Source organism: Lutra lutra, chromosome 10 (assembly GCF_902655055.1).
Source record: "Lutra lutra chromosome 10, mLutLut1.2, whole genome shotgun sequence".
Classification (NCBI taxonomy): Eukaryota; Metazoa; Chordata; class Mammalia; order Carnivora; family Mustelidae; genus Lutra; species Lutra lutra.
In genome coordinates this window covers 14,014,964-14,041,242 of record NC_062287.1, presented here as the reverse complement: position 1 = coordinate 14,041,242, position 26,279 = coordinate 14,014,964, and the positions used below count along the sequence as shown (strand labels likewise).

The 26,279-nt window shown below is 51.7% G+C and overlaps 1 protein-coding gene across 1 annotated transcript in view; it reads left to right on the top strand.

Annotated features, from left to right (window-relative positions):
- The window catches only part of DSCAML1 (DS cell adhesion molecule like 1), a 341,358-nt gene that overhangs the window by 11,036 nt on the left and 304,043 nt on the right, over positions 1-26,279 (top strand). Inside the window, exons 2-3 of the mRNA XM_047693447.1 lie at positions 4,610-4,927; positions 8,311-8,457. Coding sequence (XP_047549403.1) covers positions 4,610-4,927; positions 8,311-8,457 — 465 coding nt within the window. The remainder of the gene's footprint in view (positions 1-4,609; positions 4,928-8,310; positions 8,458-26,279) is intronic.

The following is a 26,279-nucleotide window of genomic DNA, read 5'->3' as shown; positions in this document are numbered from 1 at the left end:
GGTCTCTCTGTGGGAGTGCCTTCGTTTAGATCTTCCTCCCAGGCTCAGCTGGAGCTCCCCCATGCCCAGCTCTGTCCCCTAGCTGCCGACTAACTTGCATGTCCCCTCAAGAGGGCTCATCTCAGAACTGGTACTTTCCATGCACATCCCCCAGGGCTCAGGGCTAACCTTCCCTATTCTCCATCTCCTTTACCAGCTCCTGGAAGGTGGTGTCTCCCACCCATGGCTGTGGTTCTGCTGAGCGTGTGTCTGGTGCTCCCTAAACATCCCCGGAAAGAATAGGACTTTTCTGGTCCCCCGGGGTCCGAGGGGACCTGGGGAAGGGAGTCTGGAAAGGTGCGGGAGTCAGCTGAGAGGAAGTAGGAGTGGAAGAGGGTCTTGAGTTCTGCAGGTTTGCAGAGTGGTGCTGTGCCCTGGTCACCTTTGCAGGAACCGTGGGCACCCTGGACCCCTTGGAGGTCGCGGGGATGCAAATAGCAGTCCTGTCCCTCTTAGTCACACATCCTCTCTGTGGGGAACCAAATTCTTCCACATTTTCTTTTCCCTGCTTTGCAGTCCTGGAGGGCAGGTAAGATGGTGCAGTCCCTGTCTTTTTGACTGAGGACATGGAGGCTCAGAAAGGCTGGTGGCTTGCCTGAGGTCACACAGCAGGTCCGGGGTGAGCTCCGAGAGAGAAAGCAATTCACCAGACGCCTACCAGGGCTCTGTCAATTTTACCCCACTTCTGTGCCGCTCTGAGAGCTTGCTGAAGCTTTGTCCCTGCTCTGAAGGTTCGAACAGGGGCCTGAGAAGGAGGGGAACCCCCTGCCCCCATAAAGGCTGGAGTGAGGCCCTCGCTACTCCCCCTTTCATGGCTGGGTGACTCATGGCTGCTGCGGCCACTCATGGGTGCCCCTTGAGCCAACAACCTTCATCTTGGCACGAGGCAGAGATTTGGGCTACTGGGTGGTCAGTGCCTCAGTTTCCCCTTTATAGATTTGTTCACGCCTATCTCCTGGCAGGTGGGATGAGGCTAAATTAATGTTTATTAGAGGGCATCTGCATTCTGGGCTGACAGGTGCCTTGTGGTGGTAAAGTATGGGCCTGCCGTAAGTGCGGGACGCTATTGTTTTACACCTGAGGGTGATGTTTCATAACGGCAATGCACTGTCAGAGCCCTAAGCAGAAATGAATGGTTTGTCTCATCCTTCCCTGCTCCCCCAGACTCAGAAGACAGCAGCTCACATCCCGAGGTGAGAGAAATATGAGGCTACTCACCTTTTGCTATCAATCTGCCGTTTCATCAGCCCTGACAGGTGGCTGGACAATCCCGGTCAATTCATCAATTAAATTTACCCATTTGTAGTTGTTGAGAACCCCGTGTCCTTGGCTCTGGCAGGATCCAAGGCTCAGAGTGCAGGAAGGCTGCTCTCATTGCGGCTGGGGCTCCTGGTGGGAGCAGAGGGGGCCTGGGGAAAGGGGCAGGCTCACAGGCGGGGGCGTGTGGTACGGATTTCCAGCAGGAAGAGCTGGAGACTAGGACTGTGTGTTTGGGGTGGAGTTGAGACGAAAGGAAGGGTGGGGAGAGGTACCCAGCCTGGGAAACCAGATTCTGTGGTTTGTCTTCAGCGAGGTTCACACAGTAGAGAGGCTCTGTCCCTGGGCCCTCAAGTAAGGGCACGCTGGGCTCCAGTCCCAGCTCCGGCACTGACACCATATTTCTTTGGAGAAGTTAGTTAACTTTGAGTCTTAATTTCCTTATCCGTGAGGTCAAAATAACATTAATACCATCCCCTAGGGAGCCATGAAGATTAAGTGAGATAATATCTGTAATGGGTCTAGCGCCGAGCCTGACCTACAGTTAACAGTGAAAGCCGTGGTGATGGTATCATTGCTGACGGCATTATTATTACTGAGGGCTACAGCATAAACATTTTCTTACGCTGTTCTCGAATCTGATAATTCTAGAATTCCTCTCTGTCAGGAACCTTTCTCAGCTTTCCAAGTCCATTTTTCAGGCACAATGTAGAGTCTTTCTGTCCCGTGATGGATTTTGTCTCCCCTAATCCATAAAGCTACCATGGAGAGAGTGTCTGATTAACTAGGTTGTCTCAGGAAGCATCCAGAACCCCAGAGTGATGTCCCTGCTCCCACAGGCTAAGCATTGTCTGAAATGTCGACTTCAACGATGGCCCCTCCCACAAGGAGTGTGTGTGTATCTATGCGTGCAGGTGTATTAGTCTTTTACTTGGCCATCCAAATGTGGATGTTGGTGGCCAGGTGGTGTTTGAGGAAGGTGAAATCCACCTTTTTATTATTGCAATCATCTACTTGTACAGAAGTCAGACTTGGGGCTCAGATTTCCCGTGTCTGCCTCCCAGAGCCCTCATTCATCGGCTGTGTGGTCTTGGGTAAGTTGCTTTGATCTCCCAGGGCCTTACCTCCCTCACGCGTAGGCTGGGATGACACAGCAGTACCTACCACACAGGGTTGTTGGAATGTTGAAAGAAGCCCCATAAGTCGAGTGCTTACGACAGTGCCTGGCCTGTAGAAGATGCTTCTCAGATGCTTGTTGAAGGGATCTCACTAAGGAGATCTCCCAGAAAGTGAGCAGGCCCACGGAAAGGGAGCCTGGCAAATTTGGGTGCTAAGGGAAGTCTTCCTAAGCCTTCTTTGCTGACCTGCGCAATGCTGTGATTGCATGATCTTGGACGGTACCCTAGCCACTGGGGGTGAGGCACGTTTCTGAGCTTCTGAGGGTCCCCTCACCTACCAACACTGGGGCTTTTGCCAGGGGAGGCAGTGTGAGGAGGAGGAGGGAAAGGTTAGACCACGGCCTCCCCAAGGGCCTTGCAGCTGCTAGGGGTGCGGTGTCTGGAGGGGACAGCAAATCCATTTGCTGTGAGGAGGATGGCCCTGACACCCCAGCAAGGAGCCCACGAATGTGTTTTCCAGCACTGCTGCTAATGGTTTCATCGGAGCTCTTTATGAGATGATGTGAATTGCTCTGACCAATGAGGCTTAATTACCTCCCTCAACTAGCTGCCCCGTATATTCCCCCTGGAGGCTCGGCTCAGAGTTAAGCCAAGAATATTAATACAGTCTGGATGCAGGCCCTCCTCCTTCTCATAAAGTTGTGGAAATTGAGGTCAAGTTGGGTCCCCTGCAACGTTCTTTAAGTAAGCAGCGGAGTGGTCTGTTTGCTCCTTGGTCTTCTGGGTGGAGGGGAGGGGCTTGCAGCTGGAGAGCTGGGATTGGGCCCTCTCTTCTCCTGGGCTGTCCCCACTCGTTCTGAGGTGGCCCTTGTTAAGGTGGCTCCTTAGCAGGGAGGAAGGGTCGGATTCCACCATTCAGGGCTGTGGGCCACGTGCCAGCGTGAGGGTTGCAGACAGCTGTCCTCGGGGTCAGGTGGCCCTGCCCCCGTCAGGCGGCTGCGGGCTGAGCATGTTCTCCCGCGTGACGGGGCGCTGTGATGGGAACCCGTCAGACAGTCAGATGCATGAGGTCTTTGCAGCCCCATCCACACCCCCTGCCACCCCCATTATTTTATAAGCGAAGGAGCGGGGGAACAGAGAGGGGAAGTGTCACCACAGTTTTTCCGTGTCGGGGCCAGGTTGAGAACCTGGGTGGGCCTCTTGCTTCCTGACCCAGATCTTATCCACCCACCGGAGCGCTGGTCCTCATTCGGCCCTCGGGGGCTGGGCCTTTCCCAAAACGGCCTCCGCGGTGGGAGACCCTCTCAGCATCTCCTGTCGTTTTCTCTGCCCCAAGCAGGCATCCCCCTTCCTCTTACAGCATGGTCCTGAGACCCTTCACCTTTCCCCTGTGTATGATAGGAAGTGCATGAAGACCCTCCCTAAGAGTGATGGGTGCACATTTCTTTCTTTCTTCTTCTTTTTTTTAAAGATTTTAAAAATTTATTTATTTGACAGAGATCACGAGTAGGCAGAGAGGCAGGCAGAGAGAGAGGAAGGGAAGCAGGCTTCCTGCTGAGCAGAGAGCCTTATGCAGGGTTCTATCCCAGGACCCTGGGATCACAACCTGAGCCGAAGGCAGAGGCTTAACCCACTGAGCCACCCAGGCACCCCTGGGTTCAGATTTCTGTTCTGTAGCTTATTAGCTGTGCAATCTCTGGCATGTCACCTAACTACTCTCAGCCTGTAGAAGGGGATGATTAAAAAAAAAGAGATGATGCCAGCTCTTCTCAGGGTTGTGTGGATGAATGGAGGTCATGGTGTGAACCTGCCTGCCGTGTAGCAGGTGCTCAATAAAGGCTTATGATCCAAGCAATTTTAGCGTCTCTCCTAATGTCAATAGTGGATCATGGCTTTGGACCCTTTGACCTAGAAGAGTGATGGCCAATCTCTTCTCCGTGGGCTTGGCTTGGCTTGGCATGGAAAGGGGGATGTCTTTACCTTTTGCTACTCTTATGCGAGGCTGGAAGCTTCTGTGGGGCAGGAACAGTCTCAGATCTACCATGCCAGTGGCTGGGGTGTAGTTAGCACTTAGGGGATGCTTCCTGGGTGACTGGTGTTTGAAACATGAATGGGGGTGGGCGCACACCTCAGGGGCCTGGGAGGTTATTACCAAAACGCGGATAATCCAGCCCGTCCTCTCCCCTTTCCCGCAGCTCGCCCTGAAGATGTTGGCACCAGCCTCTACTTTGTAAATGACTCCTTGCAGCAGGTGACCTTTTCCAGCTCCGTGGGGGTGGTAGTGCCCTGCCCGGCTGCGGGCTCGCCCAGCGCGGCCCTTCGATGGTACCTGGCCACGGGGGACGACATCTACGACGTGCCGCACATTCGGCATGTCCACGCCAACGGGACGCTGCAGCTCTACCCCTTCTCCCCCTCCGCCTTCAATAGCTTTATCCACGACAATGACTACTTCTGCACCGCGGAGAATGCGGCCGGCAAGATCCGGAGCCCCAACATCCGCGTCAAAGCAGGTAAGGGGCCGGCCACCTGCTCCCTGCGGGGTGGTGGGGGGACTCCGTCTGGAGGGCGGTTATGGGGGGCAGGCAGAGCCCCCCTTCTGGGGAGACATGGGTGCCATGCTGAGGGGGTGGTGTGGCAGAAGTTTGCCTCTCAGGGAGAGTTTTTGAGCCTTTTGGAATCTTAGCTCCTGTTTTACTGCGTGTCCTTAGTCAAAGAAAACACTTCTCCGCGTCTGTACTTTCTCCTCCGGGAAGTTGAAGCCGGTACCTGCCCCAGTCATCGCTCCTTGCGATGGTTAACCGAGATAGCGCTCCTTTCAATCCCGGGTTCATTTCAGGGCTTGATTCTAGGAAAACACACCCAGTTGAGTTTGTTTCTTTTAAACACCCTTTTATTGAAACCTCTAAAGAAAAGGGCGCATATTATAAGTAGATCACTTGGTGAATTTTCACCAGCTTTAATATCCAGATCAAGACACACAAGATCAGCACGTCAGAAGCCCACTTCGTGCTCTTCTCTGTCACCATTCCCCTGGGGGAAACCATTGTCCTGACTTCTCACAATACAGGTGTTTGCCTATTTTTGTACTTTATATAAATGGAGTCCTACAGCAGGTATTTTCTTGAATCCTCTGTACACTATTGTGTTTGTGGGATTTGCCCCTGCTGCTGTGCCTTGTTGAATGGGGTCGTTCATTGTCATGGCTGTGTGGTATTCTATTGTTCGACTCTACTGTGTTTATTTATCCATTCTGCTGTTGATGGATCTTTGAGTAGACTCTGCCTCCTGAGAACAGGCATTTAGGTAAAATTCATGACGGAAAATTTGAGCAGTGAAGCATTTTGGTCTTCGGAAGGGCCGACGGAGGCCAGGAAGTAGGGGTTTCTCAGCTGTTGTCTTTAGAGAAAATAGAAAAGCTCATTTCTCAGGGCTAGGTCTGGAGTCCAGGGAGTGGATTAGATCAGCTTCTCTTAATGAGAATGTCACGAAACACTGGTGTGTCGTCATCGTTTCCAAGGTGTGCCTTAAATCGTAATGAAACACTGAAGTTTGGAGAACAGTTTTCTTAGTAGAGCTTTTTTGGGTGGGAGAGGACAGGTAGCATTTTAGCTAGCCCACTGTGACGGTGCCGGGCTCTGGGATGTCATCTTTCTTGGTGAGTGTTTTGGGGGAGAAGAGTAGGCTCTGGGGAAGGCCTCCCAACCTGCCTGCCAAGTGGCGGATCCTGCAAGTTCTCTGACTTCCAGGGTCCTTCTGCCTCTGGAGTGCCTCTCACAGGCCTGAGGTTCCAAGTAGCTAGGAATGGGTGAGGTGGGGTGGGTGCTCTTAATTTAAAGAGCTAGTCTTCCTCCTATTGGCTTGCTTTGAGGGGAGATGTGAGCTCTTGGAACCCAGGACCAACCCCAGGGTATCTCCTGGGGCTCCCCGTGGAACGTCTTTTCAGGACTAGATCTGTTGCTCTGACCCCCTCATACCACCAGGTGCTGAGCTGGGAGGCCCGAGGCTGGCGTTTGGTGCAGCTCTGGCCTCCAGCACCTGGAGGATTGGTCTAAGAGGAAGTAACGTCCTATTTCCTATTACGTGCCCGTCACTGGGTTAGGACGCAGTTTTCACAATAATCCCATAAAGTGTTTCTTAAAAGTGAGGGACTGAGACGAGGAGAGGGTACGTGGCTTGGCCAAGGGCCCACGGCCTGTAGGTCAGAGGTGTCAATGGAACTACGAGCAACCTTCCTGCGGTGCTTCCCTGGGCCAGGCCTTCGACACGCTGCTATCACCATTGTTGTGTCCTTTTACAGACGAGGAAACTGAGGCTCTGAAGGCCAACCAGCAGGGTTGCACAGCAGCTCAGAGGAGGAGGCAGGGGCTGCTGGCCAGCTCCTCACCTCTGGTCTCTGCCAGCTTGCTGGGACTCTCCCAGGGGGTGCGCCCCCAAACCCCAGTTTTTTCTACTCTTTCACTTTGCTTCCCTTCTGTGTTCACTCCCCCTTGGCCTCTTGCCTGCTCCCCTCACATCCGCTGGCTGTGCACCACTCACACCCATGGAAGGCTAGACCACTGCCCCAAAGAACAGGCAGAGTAGCTCTCCCCTCCCCTCCCCTCCCCTCCCCTCTCTTCTGCTCCTCTCCTCTCCTCTCCCCCTTCTCTGTCTCTTCTCCCCCTCAGCTGTATCTCCTCCCCCGCATGTCACCCAGAGGCAGGGGAAGAAGAAAGGCCTGAGGAGGCTGGGCAGGGCTGGCCAGACTAGAGACACAGCCAATTAAGCGGCTCTTTATGAAGCCAGAGGGGCTGCAGGTGCACAGCCAGAGGGCCGAGGGGCCCTGAACATCACCCTGGCAACGGTGGCCGGGAGAGCAGGAGGGCACGCTGCCCAGGTGCCTGCTGAGGGACAAGGTCGAGAGGCAGTGGGGATCTGGATGCACCAGCGCTGCTTGGCAGAGGAGGGGTGGGAGGATGGAGTGAGCCCCAGAAGAGGCCAAGCAGAGGAGGACAAGGCAGAGGCAGAGGCCGAGGATGGCCCCTGGGCCCCACCTGTAAGGCCCAGCCAGCCCACCCACCGGACCTGACTTGTCGATTGCAGGCAGGTGACTGTGCCCCTTGAAACTAGCCCTAGGACTGAGGCAGGGGGCCTCCACTGCATGTGCCGCAGAGAAGGAAGAGCTAGTTTTTGGAATCAGGGGCAAGCCTGGGGTCAGGCTGTAGGCAGTGTCAGGAGGTAGGAGGAAACAGTAGGGATACTTTGTTTCAGAGAATCTTGGAGACCGTCCATTTTCAGAGTCAATCACAGTTTTAAATATTCTCTTCCATTCTCCTTATAAACCACCAAGCCCTTCCAGAAAGTTCCATGTGTCAACTACGTTTTTCCCAGGCCACCTTTCACGTTGATGTGGCACAAAATTCTGTGGTTGAGTCATGTGTCACAGTTCCTATTTTTGGCAAATGATGGTCACCATGCCCCAGCTGTTGCCACCACAGGCCCAGGAATAATGTAGGAAATCAAGTGTGGTTTCCTTAGAGGAATCCTATCGCATTTCCTCGTTACCTATATACCCTCTTGCTGGATGCGATCCCAATGTTGGAATTAGGTGCTACCCCAGGCCCCTCCAATCCAATGGTTTGTTAAATACTGAAATCACAAAGGTTTGAAGTTGGACTCATGGCCTTGCAGGAGACACTGGACGTTTCTGAGGGAGCAGGGAGGAGGTTGCTCAGGCAGGAGTAAGATCATGGCAGGAACTTCTGGGCTAGTTAAATGGGAGGTGGGGGAGGAGATGTTGGGGGGCGAGGCCTGGGGCTGGTGAGGGACCTGAGGTGGCTCTCTGTTCCCTTCTTGGGCCTCCACTGTGTCGCAGTCTTGTGACACCCCCTTTCCTCACTCCCTCATCTCTCTGCAGTTTTCAGGGAACCCTACACCGTTCGGGTGGAGGATCAAAGGTCAATGCGTGGCAACGTGGCCGTCTTCAAGTGCCTCATCCCCTCTTCAGTGCAGGAATATGTTAGCGTTGTGTCCTGGGAGAAGGACACGGTCTCCATCATCCCAGGTAAGAAGCCCTGTGGGGCCGCGGCAGGCAGGGGTGCTGCGGGGCGGGGGAAGAGATGGAGTAGAGGTGCTGAGCTGGTTGTCGAACTGAGCTCTTGAGGTTGGTTCTGGTGACTGATTCATTCTCAGTGTTCTGGTGACGCTTTGGCCCCAAAGGGTCTCTGGTCTCGTCTTGGTATGTGGTACATCTGTGCGGGTCAGTGAAACCCAGATGCTGGAGGCCTCTGCTGGGTGTGCTGATGTCCCATCAGATAGAGGATGGATCCTACTCCCCCTAAAGAGTGGGACCCCCATCTTTCTGGCTCCTGGGTCTTTGCTTGCCATTGGTCTTTGCAGTGGGAGGTGAGACTGGAAACCCCTTTAAAGTGAAGGGCTTCAAAGTCGGGGAGGGGAGCCAGGAGCTGGCGGTTGTCCATGTTCCCGTGTGGAATGACTAGAGCTTGAGCACTGGACCAGACCTGAGTTTCATGTGTACAAGAGTCTTTTTTTTTCTTAAGTTGGTTGAAGATCCCGTTAGGATTCTAGTGGGCCTCGCCCTTGCCTGGTATTGGGGGATGAGGTTAGTACCATGTTGTAGGCTCACCTTGTTAGATCAAGCCTTCTGTTACTGGTTCCCTTTCCCTTCAACAGGAGGTCAGGTCTGGAAACCTTAAGAGAGGACCTCAAGTCCTCAAAACACCTCTTGGCCTCTCGTTACAAAATAGTGGGTTTTCTCCCCCCATGGCTCCAGCGTGACTGCCTTCATCTCAGCATCATCTGTGGACTCTCCTGTTTTTTCTTCATTTCTCTGCGGAGGACCTTGGTTTTCCCTTTCTGTGAAACAGGGGAACTTGGCCAGGTGCTGAGCGCCCATGCAGCCTCAATGTCCCATCATTGGTCAGAAGGAATGATTCCAGCTGCCAGGTTTCTGGGTTAGCTGGGGGAGGCAGACATCAATGCATCACACCTGTAAAGCTGGGGTTCTTAATCCTGCTACACCCCTGAGTCCCAGGAGAGCTCTTCGAAAAACACTGGTGCTTGGGACTGACCCCAAATCAGTATCTCCGGGGGAGAACCTGTGATCAGTGTTTTTAAAGCTCTTTCCACGGTTCCGACAACCTGGCTAGAAGAGTCCATACTTCGGCTTATTTGCAGCCAACACCAGAGGCTACTCTTCTGGAGACGTTAATTTGTGTTTTGCTCCTGGTACCTTTTCCTTCTCTCAGTTCCAAGCAGATGGCCAGGCTGTTATGTCTCCCGGCCTCAGAGCTCCTAGCAGGATGGGAATCCAGATCTACTTGAAGACAGCTGCTCTTCCTGCCTTTTGTAAAACCATAGGCTAATAGGAAAGGTTGGGATGGGTGTCCTGGCTGGGGAAGAGAGCCTCTGAGGACAAGGAACAAATGGGAGACAAACGAATCCCGGGGATGGGGAATGGGACTGTAGGCCGCTTAGTGGGTGCAGCTGGGCAAAGCGGTTGGCCCCCACCATGGGTGGCTGTATGTGGCTCCACGAGGTCTGGGATGGGGGCCAGTGTTCTGCGTCCAGAGGAGGCATTAGGTGCACAGCCAAGACCCAAAGCGATCGTACAGGGAGGGACAACCGGGGTGGGGAGAGACCCCAGACCTTGGCACATCCCTGGGGGAAGCCCCAGTAATGAAGACTGAAGGTCCCACTTATAAAGAGTCAGATTGAAGGCACTTTGCAGAACATAAATGTGGTATTTCTTACACACTTGAGTTTATGGACTCAGAGTTATACTCATTAAAATATCATTAATTATTGGTAGTAGTATTAAATAACAATGATTATTATCTGAGTGCTTACTATATGCCAGGCAGTGGCTAAGAAACTTTCGTGTATGATCTCATTTTGTCCTCATAAAAATCTGGACGTGTATTTTTTCCCTCCACTTTAGAGAAGAGGAAACTGAGGTTCCCAGGAGTCAAATCACTTCTTCTGGGTAATGGATCTATTAAGCAGGGGGCCAGGGCTTGAACTCGGGTCTGTTCCTTCAACCTGTGCACTCCCCCCACACAGAACTGCCTCCCTGCACCATACAAATGTGTCCAGCAGAGCGTGACTCCAAGGCTTTAAATGTGTGCTCTAGATAAGGACGGCCTTGTCCTCAGGGAGGGGAAGAAGGTCAACATTGGCTTTTAGGGAAGGTTTTGTGGGGTCGAGGTGGGTGCAGTGAGGAAGAGCCTGGACCCTGGCACCAGACTGTCTGGGCTGAGACCCAGCCCACTGCTTAACCAGCTGGGCAGGTCACTGGCCCCACAGTGCCTCAGTTTCCCCAACTGTAATAAAATGGGGATAATGATTGACCTACTTTATAGGGTTCGAGAAGTTAATCTATTCGGAAACATTCTGAACTCTGCCTGGTACATCTAGGACAGCTGTGGCTGTGATGATGATGATGGTGTATCCCTTTCTACTATGTCACGGACTCCGTGTCCTCCGTTAGACTGAATTTCCCAGGATGGAGCTGGCTGGTTTTCATACACACGTCTCTGGCTTCTGACACACCCACCCCCTTGCACGTGCAGGGCAGGTGCTCAGTCAGTGCTCCAGGGAGCATGGGTGGATGGTTGGAACCATTCTGAAGGAATGTGGGAACAGCACTGACATAAGGGTGAGTGTGGTGGGTGCGGGGTGGTACGAAGTCCAGCTCAAATGGGAGAGAAGGCGGGTTTACCTGGCTCCTGTGCCTAGGAGCTGGAGGCAGGGAGCTTCCCCAAGGCGACCCTTGTAGTTGGTGCTTCAGGGCTGTCTTTGATGTAAAGACATGGCTGGTGGCCCCAAAGGGCATAATTATCAGGGAAGCGGGCTTGATGATAATCTGCAGGGCTCTGGTCAACTTTGGCTCTCTAGCACCCCTCTCTTTCCTTTAGCCTTGGAGTATTTTCCTCCCCCACCCAACCTCCAGCACCATCCATAATCATTCTAGATCCTTCTACAGCTATGGTTTTCATCCAGGGACAGAATTCCCAAAGCACATGAATCCAACTGACACGTTCCCGGAGGAATGTGCGAGAACCAGAGACTGGAGTTTTGCTTCCTCCGGGCTCTGGATGAGGGGCCAGAACGTGGGCCGCCACGCTGCCTGCTTTAATTTTGGAAAATGCAAATTGTTTATTGTTTTTTTTTTTCCCCATAAAAATAGGATTCTCTGCCATCCATCTCACCCTGTACCCAGTGTGCGTGTTGTCTGGGAGGCTGGATGGCAGCTTCTCACGGTGGGGGAAGATTTAATGGTTACGGAAGGATCAAGGAGCCCTTTATTTCCCCCTGACGCCTTAGGGTCAGCTTCTGGAGCAAAGAGAAAGTGTTGACTTTGATCTCTGGATGTGCAGGTCTGGGTTCAGATCCTCCATAGACCATGGGGCCAACAGGGGCAGGTGCTGGTGAGCAGGGGGAGGAATGGGAGGGCTTGTGGGTTACTCAGGGCCCCAGGACACATCTCCTGGGGGAGAGCAGATGCCCTGTGAGGCGGGGGCCCCCCCGAATGAGGAGCCTGCCCTTCAATGCCTCTCTCGGAGGGGGTTTGGAAGGAATTAAAGGCTTGGTGCCTAAAACAGCTCCGTGAGTTGGGTATTTATTCCCAGGCCAGCCTTCCTGGCTGTCTACACGGGGGAGGGGCAGGGGAGCCTCCCTGCTGAAACTCTAAGCAGCATTTTGACTGTGCTTTCCCCAGGGAGAGGCTGGAGAGACCAACATGCAACGTTTCCCAAAATGGTACTTTCCCCAGAGCTACCTACTACACGAGCCCCTTTCTCCCCCTGCCTTTCCCCTCCTCCAAGTTGGTCCTCTTCCTTCCATTGGGCTATTTAAAGATGTAAGAGCCCAGAACCTCTCACCTATGATCTGGCAGACTCCTACCCTTTACTTCTCTCCTGGGGGCCTTGGTCTTGAGGAGAACCGGCTCTCCAGAGTGGGTGGGGTGGGAGGAAGAGGGCAAAGGGTGTGCACAAACATAAATAAAAATTAAGGCCTCCGGTGAAGCCGAGATGTGGTTTAATTTCCCATCTGCATGATCACCATTACAATGCATGTTATTGGATATAAAGATAAATCCGGCCCTGTTCCTAATAGCTTTTAATTTCCACCAGACCTGATTATATCGATGCGGGCTCCTTGTGGGAGTTTCCCAGCATGCTCTTCACCAGCATCCTGACTGGCTCTCTTGGCCCCAGAGGGGAATTTTGGACACTGCTCAGATGCGGGCCAGATGTGTCTGCTGGTGCTCTGGAAGACTAAGCCTGGATCAGCTCCCTCATCTATGAGGATGGGGCTCTGGAACGCTGGGTTGTCATCAGGTCCTGCCTGGGCTGGAAGCCCTGTGAGTTGGGGGTGGGGGTGGGGAGAAACAGGGGCAAGGGTGAATCTGGTCAGAGGGGTCCTTTCTGGCTAGCGGGCAGTGCTCCTGGACCGTAGCCCACCTTCACTTGGGGAGAGATCCTGTGAGCCCACCTCCCTGATTGTCCCCAGAGTGCCAAGTTGTTCCTGTGTTTTCACACCTGTTTTCACTTGATCCTGCTGTCCCCTCTGTACCCATCCCTCTTCTCCTTATTGATACCCTACTCCTCTTTTGTCCTTTAAACTTGGTCCACATGTGTCGCCTTCCAGGAGACCCTGCATAAGCCTGCTGGCAGAACTGACTGCTTCTCTGGTTCCATTCCCAGCGCACTCCCGTCATTTCCTCTTACGTGATAGGTGGTGGTTTCTGTCTGCCTGCTGCAGGGGGGTACACAGCTGTATCTTTTCCATCTCTTTATCCCCAGGGCCTTCGTAGCACCTGTCATAGCATAATAATAATAAGATTAATGATAATATCTATCATGTATTGAGTCCTAAATTATCTCTAATCCTCACAATAACCCTTTAAGAGAGATAACATTTTTTGTTTTGTTGGGTCTTTTCTCATTTTATAAATGAGGACATTGAAGCTGGGGGAAATTAAGCAACTTACCTAAGGTCACGTGGCTTGTCAAGGCTTTGGCCTGGGTTTGAACCAGGCTCCTCTAGGCACCTCTGCGTTCTGCTGCCTCAGAGCAGGCTTCTCACTGAGAATGGACTGTCCTCAGGTCCTCACAGGGGAGGAGCTCCTGTCCCTGTCTCCTGCACTTGCCTGGGGACAGACATGTGTCCCCAGTCCTTGCACTGACCTTTGGCTGTGTGTTCAGTGACCAGAGGCTCTGGCTTTTCTGAAGGGCCACAGATCTCCAGCTGAAAGATCTGGGAACAAAACAGCCATTCTAACAAGAAGGCTTTATTGGGTACCGGCTCTGTTTTTGGCCCAGTGGGAGACACAAAGACCGTCCTGATCAGGGAGTTTAGGATTCCGTTCATGTCGTCAGCTCCAATGGGCAGAGACGGATAATCTCAACACAGTAAACAATCACATACGGTCTTGGTTTGCTTTGGAATGCAGATTCAACGTATTAATTGCATTTTGCTCGGGCTGATACGGAGACTACCTCAGATCCCATATGTCTACACCAACTTGGATGGGGGATGGCGCAGACAAGAGCGAGCTGGGTGCTGCCTGGAAACCAGTTTGGATGCTTCTAGACCACAAGTGGATGGAGTCAGGGACTGTTAGAGCTGGAAGGGCTCTGGAGGTCCTGGGGCACAGTCTCCACACTTACTGATAAACCCAGGTCAAGACCGAGGTGCTCTCGGGCTCCCCTTCTCCCCTTCTCTCCTGACATTCTTAGGGCATGCTATTTTATCTGCTCATGAGGTGCTTTGCTTTTACTCTCAGACTTCGTTCTTTGTCTATCAAAAACCTACCCATCTTTCAAAGTCTGGTTCAAATACCACTTTTTCCATGATGTCTTTCCGATTTCTGCTATGAATGGACTGAAAAATCACCCTGATTAACCTTCTTCGAGGGGGATCCTTTTGTGAACTCCCTCCGGACTTTCTCGGTTCCTTGCTCAAGGCAATAACTGTGTTTTGTCCTATAATATTTGAAATCTGTGTTATCCCCATTCCAGGAATATAGAACCAGCAAGGGCAGACGCTGTATTTTCTGCAGGCCCCTCTCCCCTCCAGTCTCACTGAAGATGATTAATGATGATGACGCAATGCCAATCTCTCCCCCAACTGAGTGCTAATGTGGCAGGGAGGAAGGCATTACAGGGTTTAAGGTGCGCAGTCCTTGGTCTTTATTTCATGGAACTGCTCCAGAGTGACCCAGAGAGATGGTTTCTGTGGGTTCCCTCTGTAATGCTCTGCTGTGTGATGCAAAGTTGGGGGATCTCTGTGGTTCGCCTAGGGGACTCAGTCAGTTAAGCGTCTGCCTTCGGCTCAGGTCACGATCCCAGGGTCCTGGGATCGAGCTTCTCCCTCTGCCCCTCTCCCTGCTCATGCTCACTCTCATTGTCTCTCTTTCATTTCTTTTTCTCTCAAATAAGTAAATAGAACCTTAAAATATATATATGTTGTTAAATAATCAGGGCTCTCCTTTCTTGGCTCTTTAGGGCCATAGAGAAAAGGGGTTGGGATGGTTATCTGGGCTAACATGAAGAAAATAGTGGCCTCAAGGCAATTTAACCAATGGGGTTTGGACTTCTGCTGGGTGATGGACATGGGGTCAGGCCTTGCAGAAGAGTTGCACTTGCCCATGACCTGCTTGTTCCCTTCAGCAGCTCCAGGGTAGGGACTGTGGTACCATCCCTCGAAGAGGATGAGCCATGATGCTTTCTGATGGTGGCCCTGTGAGGCCTCGTGAGGGGGAGGGAGGCCTGCAGTCGAGTCTTGGAATCCAAGGGCCATGAGGGCAGAAAGCGTGCTTCGGGTGGAGGTGGCAGCAGGGTCAAAGGCAGGCAAGGTGGCGGAGGATGGGGTGATTTGGAGGGTAGGTGAGGTGCTGAGAGCAGTCTGAAAAAGATGCCGAGCCATGAAGGTCCTGCCAGTTCTAGAAAAAGAAAAAAAAAAAAAGTATGTGTGGAGGGGAGATACGATGATAATGACTCGTACTCATTAAACCCTTCCTCTGTTGCCAGGCTCTGTTCTAAGCGTTCTCTGTGTTTAGATCATTTGGTCTCACCGCAATCTGATGAGGGGTTATTACTCCCCCATTTCAGAGATGAACAAACTGAGCCTCGGTGAAAATAAGCGAAGTGCCTAAAGTTAGTAAGTGGTAGAGCCACAGCATACCCTGATGCGTTCAGACTCCACTGTGTGTGCTCCAAAGCACGACATTCTATCACCTTGCGAAAACTTGACATGCAAAAATGTATTTTTAAAAACTGCTGCAAATCCACAAGGAAAGGATGACCTGATAGAAAACCGGGTAACAGATGGGAGCAAACAGTTGACAGACGAGGAGGGACGCAGTGAAAAGAAGGCAGACTGTGGTCTGCTAGTCCTAATTGGTGCTCTTGAGTGAGTTATTTTCATAAGCCTCAGTTTATTCCTCTGTGAAATGGGGATAATGGATCCTGTGCACAGAATCCTTTGGGTGGGAATCAGGCCTCTGCAGAGACTTGGATTCTCAGGTGGAGAAGGAGTTGCCTAAACATAGGCGGGAAATGACTCCCCAGGTTCATGAAGTTGTCTAGCCTTGGGCCACGTTGGGCACTGGGCTGCCAGTGGAACGTGAGATGCTGAGAAGGCCATGTGGGACTAGGGCTAGATAGAGGCCACTGAGGCAGTTTTAACTCCAACAGTCCACGATGGTATTTGCAGAATGAGGGAAACAAATGACCGAGACATTGACATTGCGGTATTCATCTCTGAATTCATTTGTGCCTTGCCCCGTACCTGATAAAAGTTATGTTGCAGGAAGGAACGAAGGCCTGTGGTTTGGTGCCAACACAGCGAAGATCCCTTCTACAGACTGCCCGGTCTAGTCTCAGCGTGCTCAAACTCTGGCTCAGTAACAACTAGTATCTCCTAGAATCCGCCATCCAGTGTAGGAAGTGCGTTGCACACTCTCCGTGGAGAACCCCCATCACCTTCCCCGCTTTACAGGCGAGGAAGCAGGTGCAGTGAGGCTAGGGGTCCTGCCAGCAGGTATCTGGATGTCCTCTCATTCAATTCTCCTCTTCACTCTGTGAGGCAGGCCTGCCACCCCCATTCTTAGGTATAAAGGAAATGAGATTCAGAGAGGCCAAGCAATTTGCTCCAGGTCACGCAGCATTTCCGTGGCAGAGCCTACGGCTTGAACCCAGAGCCAAGCCCTTTTCCTCTAACAGGCTTTCATGCCTCCAGCCTAAGGGCTGTCTCAGGGCCGCTAGGCAATTATTGCTTTCCATACCAAGCCAGCTGCAGAGAGGAAAAGACAGCCAGCCCTTAATTTTGTTGTTGTTTGTTTCTTGTCTGCTTTGATGGGGAAGGGTCATCAGATTCAGACAGCCTTAATGTATTCCTTGGGGTGCAGAGAGAAAATCCTACCTTCTCAAGCCGTAAACCAGCCTTCAGAATCAGCAGAGCTTCAGAATCAGCAGAGAAATTCTCTCCCTAGTCGAGGGCCCGGAAGGAGATGATAATCATGGTGATGATCATGGTTAGTAGGAAAAAAGTGATCACTTACTAAGCTCTTAGGTGATCTGTGCTTTTCAGGAGTCATTTTCTGGAATCCCCCGAGTGTCCTGTATAGCGGCTGCCATTATGAGCTCCGTTTTGCAGGCGAGAAGCCTGACATACAGTGAGCTCAGTCACCTGCTCGAGGCCACAGAGTGAGGAGCCCAGCCCAGAGCCGTTTGATGTCAGCTCTTGGAGATGACTTGGGGCATCTCTCAAACCGTACCCTACGGTCTCTGTCACCTTTTCTCTGTGTGGAGCTCTCTGGTTTTTTTTTTTATTTTTTTTTATTTTTTTTATTTTTAGCAGGCTCCCTGCTGAGCAGAGAGCCCGATGCGGGGCTCGATCCCAGGACCCTGAGATCACGACCTGAGCCGAAGGCAGCGGCTTAACCCACTGAGCCACCCAGGCGCCCCTGGAGCTCTCTGGTTTATAAAGCCCGTTGGCAGGCATCATGTCAGCGAATCTTTCAATTCCGTCTGAGGGGGCCATATTCTTAACCTTGCCTCACAGACGGGGAAACCAAGGCTTCTGGCGGGGATCGCGAGGCCTGCTCAAGGTCACCCAGCCAGGAAGGGCAGACGCAGGAACTCCAGTCAGACGCCTGCCCCTCAGAGGCCCGTGAGACCCCACCCGGACCGCATTCCCGCAGTTCCCTAGTCCCCCTTCCAGTCTCCGGGCAGTCAGGCTGCTCTGCAGTTGCACGCCAGTTGGTTGGTTCCAGAACCATCCGCCACGGCTCCGCAGTCGAGCAAAATTGTCTGTGTTCACAGGTGCCTCTGGCGGTGTGTGCATGTGTCGTGTTTTGCTTTTCCATTTAGTTCATGGCAGGTGCCGCATTTCCAGAGCGCCCACTGGGTGAATTTCCGCAGATTTAAGACAATTGCAGGCAAATGCTTTGCCCTGAGATCGCGCCGTGGCAGTGGACATGGAGCAAGCGGCATTGTTTGGTTAAGTTGGCACCTCTGTAAGTTACCCTGAAATCAGAGCGGGATTCTTTATAGAAGGTTATCCTACACATAAATCATCATTAGACTACCTCATTTTTGTTTAATGCCTACCTAACTGTGCTGTAGTCTAAAAATGTGTGTTTAGTGAAGTCAAGGGTTGCAGGGAAATTATAGGGTTTTCAAAAACCCATTTGCTTTGCTGGTGTTCACATCAGAATCAATCTTGCCTTTCGTTCTCAATCTCATTGCAAACATGCAGCATTGCTCGCCGAATTCTGGCATTTAATGTAGGGTAGCATTTATTCAGAAGAAACCAACGGTGCTTACAGAATGGGAGAGCTATGTATAGATGGTGATTCCTGCCAAGCCTGTGATTTTGAACTCTGTTGCCTATCAATGAGACCTCATGGCCAGGACCTGAGCCGCGTGGGGACAGGGCTGCGGTAGCGAGCAGGGGCCGGCACTAGGGAGCTGTGGAAGGAGAGTCTGTGTCCCCTGATGCCACCAGCTTTGCTGCAACTCCTCCCCTCCGCACACAGTAGGTTCTCTGCTGTGGTCTGCTGAAAGCCTGCCAGGGACACCAAAGCGGGCAGGGGCTGACCCTGACACTTGGACTCGGAAGGGTGTGGCTCTGCGGCTGCTCATCCAGCCCTCGTTTGCTCTCTTTCTGGGGGAGCAAAGCAGAATGGGTTTCGGCTCTGGCCTGGGAGACCTGCTCCACTTACTCCCCGTGGGACCCTAGGGTCCTTTTAGCTCTCCAAGCCTTACTTTCAGTGGCCGTGCAGATGAGAAGTTAGATACTTCTCGTAGGTGGAGAAAATAGATTTTCTGGGGATAGTTAGATTGTTTCTAGATAGATGTGGCTTTGGGGTGTTTTTTGTTTGTTTGTTTGTTTGTTTTTTACAACCTTTATGTGTAGTTGTCCGCTTTGGTTTCTGTGGATCAGACACAGGAGAACCATACCAGGATTAGTCATCTCCTCCAGGACCCGGGAGGTCTCCATGAGGACAGAGCGAGTAGGTGGGAGCACCGAGGTGTGAGTCAACAGGAGCCAAGCCGGGGTCTCCTGACAATGGGGGTCACTTGGCCTTCAGGGCTGGGTGCATAAGGCCAGGATATCGAGGAGACAGGGGCAGGGGCAGGCTACTTCTCCAGAAGGCTAAGTCCAAACCCTAACATGATGTTGGCTTCTGTGGCCTAGTGGGCATCTTGCCATGTGCCTTTGTCCGCTGAAGCCTGTCTTTCTCAGTGTGGAGTGCTGAGCTGGTGGAGCCAGGAACAGCCTTTTGCCTCCGGAATGGTAGTGGGGGGCTCAGAGGCTGGCACCAAGTCTTCTAAGTTGGAAGCACTTTCGTCTCACACCAGAGACTTCTCCCGCCAGGTCAGGGCCAGAACATACCTGAACAACCACGTCTTTAGGAACTTGGACTCTCCTTTGTGGAGCAGATAAGAGAGTGGAAGACAGAAGCCTGTGACAGTGAATGGCAGTGGAGGGGGCGGGGTGGGAAGTGGAGTCTGGGTTTTGAGTTCAGTTACGAAGGGCACTGGAGTTGACCTCTGTGTGGTGGTCTGTGGGGCTCTCTGTAAAGGAATCCCTTCTGAGAGCATATGGCTGGTGCCCTCTTCACCACCTCTCGGAGTGGGACACAGAAAGGAAAAGGCTTATGTCTGGAGCATTCCAGAGCCTGTTTTTACTGACACAAGTGTGGAGAGGCTGTGGTCCCTGTTCACAGCCTGCACCCGGGAAAAGGCACGGGCTCCATCGGGCGGTAGCTGACAGTGCCGTGTCTTGTGTTGGCTTCATCCCCTGAATCTGTCTAAATGGCTGTATTGGCATAAGCCACAATCAGTGGTTGCATTTTCAGTTCATTATTTAATTGAGCAAATGTTTTTTGAGCGCTTCCTGTGCACAAGATGCCGTTATGTAGACAGGGATTCCCAAGGGTCTTTGCTTGAGGCTCTCAAGCGACTTGGAGAAATTCCTCTTATTACTCACCAAAGAAACGAATTTTAATCAAACTGTATACGTGTGTGTGTGTACAAAGAGTGTGTATGATATAATTTGTGCATATTGAATGTGTACCTATATGTGCTCATACACTCACACTCAGTTTTTTTTTTTTAAGATTTTATTTATTTATTTGACAGAGATCACAAGTAGGCAGAGAGGCAGGTAGAGAGAAAAGAAGGGAAGCAGGCTCCCTGCTGATTAGAGAGCCCGATGCGGGGCTCGATCCCAGGACCCTGGGATCATGACCCGAGCCGAAGGCAGAGGCTTTAACCCACTGAGCCACCCAGGTGCCCCTCACACTCAGTTTTTTAAGTTTTCATTTAAATTCCAGTTTAACGTACAGTGTGATATTAGTGTCGGGTGCACAATGTGGTGATTCTACACCTGGCATCAACAAGGGCCCTCTGTAATCCCCGTCACCTGTTCCCCCCCCCCAAGTCCCTCCCCTCTGGTGACCCCCAGTTTGCTCTCTATAGTTAAGAGTCTGTTGCTTCGTTCACCTCTCTCTCTCTCTCTGTCCCTTTACTTGTTTTGTTTCTTAAATTCCGCATATGAGTGAAATCATTTGGTATTTGTCTTTCTGTGCCTGCCTTATTTCACTTAGCATTATCCATTCTAGCTCCATCCATGTGGTTACAAATGGCAGGATTTCCTTCATTCTGAGTACCATGCCGTATTGTGTGTGTGTGAGTGTATCACCTCTTCTCTATCTGACCTCTCTCACTGGACACCTGGGCTGCTTCCATAACCTGGCTTTTGTGGATAATGCTGCTATGAACATCGGGGTCCATGTTTCCCTTTGAATGAGTGTTTTTTCACCCATTGGGTAAATGCCCAGTAGTGTGATTGCCGGGTCGTGTGTTTCTGAGGAACCTCCATATGGTTGTCCAGAGCGGCTGCCCCAGCTTACATTCCCACCAACAGTTCGAGAAGGTTCTCCTTTCTCTGCGTCCTCGTCAACACCTGTTGTCTCTTGTGTTTCTGATGTTAGCCATTCTGACAGGTGTGAGGTGGTACCTCGTGGTGGTTTTGATGCACGTTTCCCTGGTGACGAGAGGCTGGGCATCTTCTCGTGTGTTCAGATTCACAGTACTTGCCTCTGGAAAGAGGAGACTCACTCTCCTGTGTAGACCCCCCCAGAAGCACCCCAGAGCAGACACCCAAGGCAGACCCTTGACCCACTGCCTCTGGGGAAGGGCATCAGCCTAGGAACATCTAGCTCAGGAGTGGGCAAGTGCACAGATCTTGGCCTTTTCTCCAGAACAGAGGACAGTCGCCTATTCCCCTGTTCGTGTTCTGGGCAGGACTGAGGGTGAACTAGGTGTTCTGAGGTTTATGGAAAGCCTGGGCTCAGTCGCTGTTTGATGAGGACTGTGAGGTGTGGCGTAGGAAGGGTGGGCAGGGGCCTGAAAGAGAGAGCAACCCCGAGCCTGCCTCAGAGAGGCCTGCTGCCTAACAGACAGGTGAGCTTGGGACACAGGTGACCCCGACATGAGGCAGAGTGTGATCAGGGCCCAGGAGAGACACAGCCCCTGGGGGCTCTGAGGCGGGGAGCCCTGTCTGGTGTGGTGACAGCAGGCGCCACATAAGAAGTGGCATTTCCCGTGGGTCCTGCAGAATGGATTGTTTTGGCAGGCTGCACTCCTACAAGGGAGAATGTTCTAGACCTGTCGACACTCAACTTCAGAGTCACCTGGGGAGCTTTTAGAAAATGCTGTCCAGGCCCACCCCAGACAATTAAGTCCAGATCTCTGGAGGGTCAGACCCAGTCATCTGTATTTGTGACATTCCCCTAGGTGATTCTGGGGAGCGGCTGGGTTGCAAACCCCTTGCTCTGCATCCAGGAGGCCGCAGGGGTAAAGTCCTGGGGTGCTGAGAACAAAGCTGCGTGCTCTTTGGGGAAGCAGCCTGGCTTGGCTGGAGCGCAGGATATACTCAGGGCTGGGCAGTAATTGAGGCCATACTGAGCTGAATGTGATTAAATGGTAATGGGGACCCCGGGAAGATTTTGAGCAGGGAAATGGTCCGGACTTTGGGGAGTGGGTCTTCAGTGATGAAGGGGGTTCCCAGAAACACGAAGATCGTCTGTCTGTCTCTGTCTCTTGGAGTCTAAGTCTGCCCTTGACTTTCCCAGGAATTATCACTGGGCATCCTTCAGGCAGGCAGGCGGGCGGGCCTCAGAGTGTCAGCAGCACAGGGAATAAGGACAAGCTAAACAGTCTCTTTTGATAATATTAGTGAGTTAAACTTGGGCTTTTACAGTTCACACACACTTTATATGTGTTATACTCAGCCTCTCGTAAGGTTTCTGTGCAGCATGGACTGGTCACCCCCATTTCAGAGGTGCAAACAGGGGCTCAAAGAATTTCCGTGACTTTGCAGTGCTCCCCCGTCAGTTCCTCTGGTACTCTGGGATGCGCCGCGGGCCAGGGCGTTCAGCGTCTGGACGGTGGGCCAGACGCAAACCCAGGTACGGTGGCAGATGTGACGTCACGTCTGAAAGACAGAATATCTTTTCTGTCTCCCACGGTCTGTGGCCCATGATGAATGGGCAGAAACTTGGCTGCACCAGCAGTTACACAAGTGAATACGGTGGTAACAGGAGGAGTCCCAAGGCTAGAAAGGAGGGTCCGAGTGGGAGGTGAGGCCACGCTGTGCGGAGAGCCTGGGTGCCACACCTGCTTGCCGGGGATCTGGAGGGGAGGGTGAGAATAGAACCCACAGCCCTCGGCATGTGCCAGGCACGGTGTGAGTTACTTTGTACAGAGGACCTTGGGGAGTCCTCCCAGTATTATGATGAGGGGGCAGGGATTACTAGCTTCATTTTAAAGATGAAGAAAACGAAGCATTTAGACATGATGTATGTCACCTAAGGCCCCTAGAGTTGGTAGGAGAGGACCAGGGACTCCATCCCAAGTCACATGGTGCTGGGGCCCGCTCTTCACCTCTAGCCCATCCATCTGGGTCTCCTGGGTCCCAGGTCCAGGGTCTTCCTCCGGACTGGGCTAGCAGGACTCTTCCTGCTGCATAAAACAAGACCACAAAAGTCAGGCTTGGGTCTGGGTGCCGGGGGTCCAGCTCTGAGATCTCGATGGGGATGTCCAGACATGAGGCCTCATCCGGAGGGAGAGAGTTCAGTGTGAGACCACCCTCCAGGCTGAGAGCCCAGCGTCCAGGCATGACCTCTTTAACACCTCTCTGCCCTTTGCCTTGCCCTCTCTTATATGGATCACTTGTCTGACTGTCACCTGCTCCCCCAGGGTGTGATGGAGACTGGGCCAGGAAGGTGGGGAGGGGCACAGGTGTCCTGCCCCAGCTCTTTCACGATCTGATTTCATGTTCCTTCTCTGGATGTCCATTTCCTCATCTGTAAGTGAGGGGCCTGGGAGAGATGATTCCCTAACACCCCTTCCACCTTGGTTCAGTTTAACACACTCTTTGAGTCCCCTGTGCCCCCCCCATCCTGGGCACTGGGGACATGGTGACAGGTCCGTGTCCTGCTGGGGTGATGGACGTGTCAAGAAAAGAGCTTCTAACATGTATGTTCCTTAAAGAACCTCTTGCGTATGGGCAAGACAGGAATTGCCATGGCAACTGTGTTTGTGATAGCAAAAAATTGGAAACCAATATGGATAAATTAAATCGCTTAGATTTCTACAATGAAATACTATACTGCAGGGGAAATGCATGAAATAGAGCTTTACAAATCAGCCTGGACATGTCACGAAAAGTATGTTGAATGGGAAAAAAAGCAAATTGTGGAAGGATGCGTACGATATGGTACCATGTGTATAAAGTTTGAAAACATGCAAAGCAGTCCCTGCATTGTTTCTGGATACGTACATATGTAGCAAAAGTATAAAAACATGCATGAGGATGGTAAACACCATATTTAGGGTAGCGCTTACCTCTGAGGAAGGAGGCAATGGGCTCTCACTGGAGGAAGCACAAGTGTTTGCAGAATGTCTTGTTTCTTAAAATGTTCCTTCTTAAAAAGATCTGAAGAAAATAGAGCCAAAATAAACATGGATGATTTTATATCATTTTTACCCTTTTCTATAAGCATGATAAATTTCATTAGAAAAGCACCTGTTTCAGGGCACCTGGGTGGCTCAGTGTGTTAAGCCTCTACCTTCGGCTCTGGTCATGATCTCAGGGTCCTGGGGTCAAGCCCCACATCAGGGTCTCTGCTCAGTGGGGAGCCTGCTTCCTCCTCTCTCTCTGCCTGCCTCTCTACTTGTGATCTCTGTCTGTCAAATAAATAAATAAAATCTTTAAAAAAAAATAGAAAAGCACCTGTTTCAACACAATAGATACAAAATGTGGGGAGAAGGGCAGGGTCGCAGTTTGGATGACATTCCAGGGCTGGGGGGCTGGGAGTGCGGAGAGAGAGCAGGTTGTTGGTGAGTGTGGGATCTGGGGGAAGCCGATCCCAGGGGCGTCTATTGGTGGAGCTGGGGAGGGACAAGTACATGTACCCACATCTGTGATGCCCTCCACGACCTGTTTCCTGCCCTCTCTGCCCAGGGCTGCCTTGGGCAGGGTTGGTGCTCAAGAACTGATAGCAACAGTGTTTAAAAGTGGTGTAAATAGGGACGCCTGGGTGGCTCAGTGGGTTAAAGCCTCTGCCTTCGGCTCAGGTCATGATCTCAGGGTCCTGGGATCAAGGCCCCCATCGGGCTCTCTGCTCAGGAGGAAACCTGCTTCCTCCTCTCTCTCTGCCTGCCTCTCTGCCTACTTGTGATCTCTCTCTGTCAAATAAATAAATAAATAATTTTTTAAAAAGTGGTGTAAATAAAAGAGGAGGAGAGACGTGTCTGGCTCGGGATCCCCTTGTAATCTGTTTCCCGGTTTAATGAGAGTCTGGAGACACAGCAGGAGGCCACTGAAAATGAAGACCACATATTCATGGGGCTTTGAGGTCCCTTGCCTGGCCATTTTCCTCAGAGCTGGGAGCCAAGGACAATCCTGGCAGCCGTCTGTCTGTCCCTCTGTCCTGAGGGGCAGTAAGTCAGTATCAGAGGCCATCTAGGAAGAACAAATGACTTGGGGATGGGGGAAAGGCCTGGATAATTACCTGTTTGGAGAGATTTACTCCCAGTTTCAGCTCAAATGACAAGAGAAAGCTGGGAGCCCAGGTCATGGGCCACAAGGAAAGCTGAGAGGGAAAGCCGATCTCCTGGTGCCCATGGGAATCCCCCTTGGGACCTACAGAACAGAGGGGTCGGGTGGGGCTCGCCAGCTGCCACCGCCTCCCGCACCTCTCCCAACACCTCCTTTCCCCCCAATTTATCCTGTAACAGCGATTCCTCTTGTCCTCCCTTTCTCTGATCCCCTGCCCTTGTGCATCCCCAGGTGCTCAGGGCACACCCACGGGGGTAGATTGGAAGACGGTCAGGGCGAGAAGGGCCTTGGAAACAAAGAAGCCCATTTCTGTAGCTGCCCTTTGTGGCCTTGACTGGGTTTGGGATCCAGGCCTCAAGAAAACTCCTACTGCACCGTGAGGGAAACAGTCTCTTTCTCAACTGGCTAGATTTGTGTCCAGGTCCTCCAGGGTCTGGAAGTATTGCCAGAGTAACAAAGATCAGAGAATTAGAATGCATACCAGCGTGTGTGTGTGTGTGTGTGTGTGTGTGTGTGTGTGTAAGACTGATTTTTCTACCTTTTCTTTTTTTTTTATTATCACGAATAGGCATGTTCCCGAAAAGGGACGTATCGCATCTCCTCTCACATGCGGGATTCCTCTTTTCAGGGAAACCTTGAGGCGATCTTGGCAAGCCTGCGAAGAGCTGGGCGTGCTCACACCACTGATGCAAGTACGAGTTGATGGAACCTTTCGGGGAAATAGTTTGGCATTGTGAAGCCATCAGTGCCCGTAAACTTTGGGCTCTCTGCTTAAGAAGTAGCCAAAGATAGCAGCAAAGATTTCTGTTTACACCGATGTTATTTCCAACAGTGAAAAACAATGTAAGAAGGTCCTAAATACCCAATAATAAGGGAATGAGTAAATAATTTATGGGTACGATGATATAATGAAATATTCCAGTGCATTTTTAATTACACCAGAAAAAGATCATAATACGTTAAGTGGAAAATACATTTTATCTAGGTAATAGGATTCCAACCGGTTGAAAACAATCCATGTATCCGTCTTGTAGATGAATATCTTGAAGGAAATGCTTCCAGGCTGTTAGGGACTGTTGTGGTTATCTCCGGGCACTGAGATTAGGAATGATTCCTGCTTTCCTTCTTACAGTTTTCTAAATGTTGCAGGTCTGTGTTGACGAGATTAAACACAACGTGGTTTGAGAATGGGAAAGGCTATATCTGCGTGCAGGTACCTTGCGA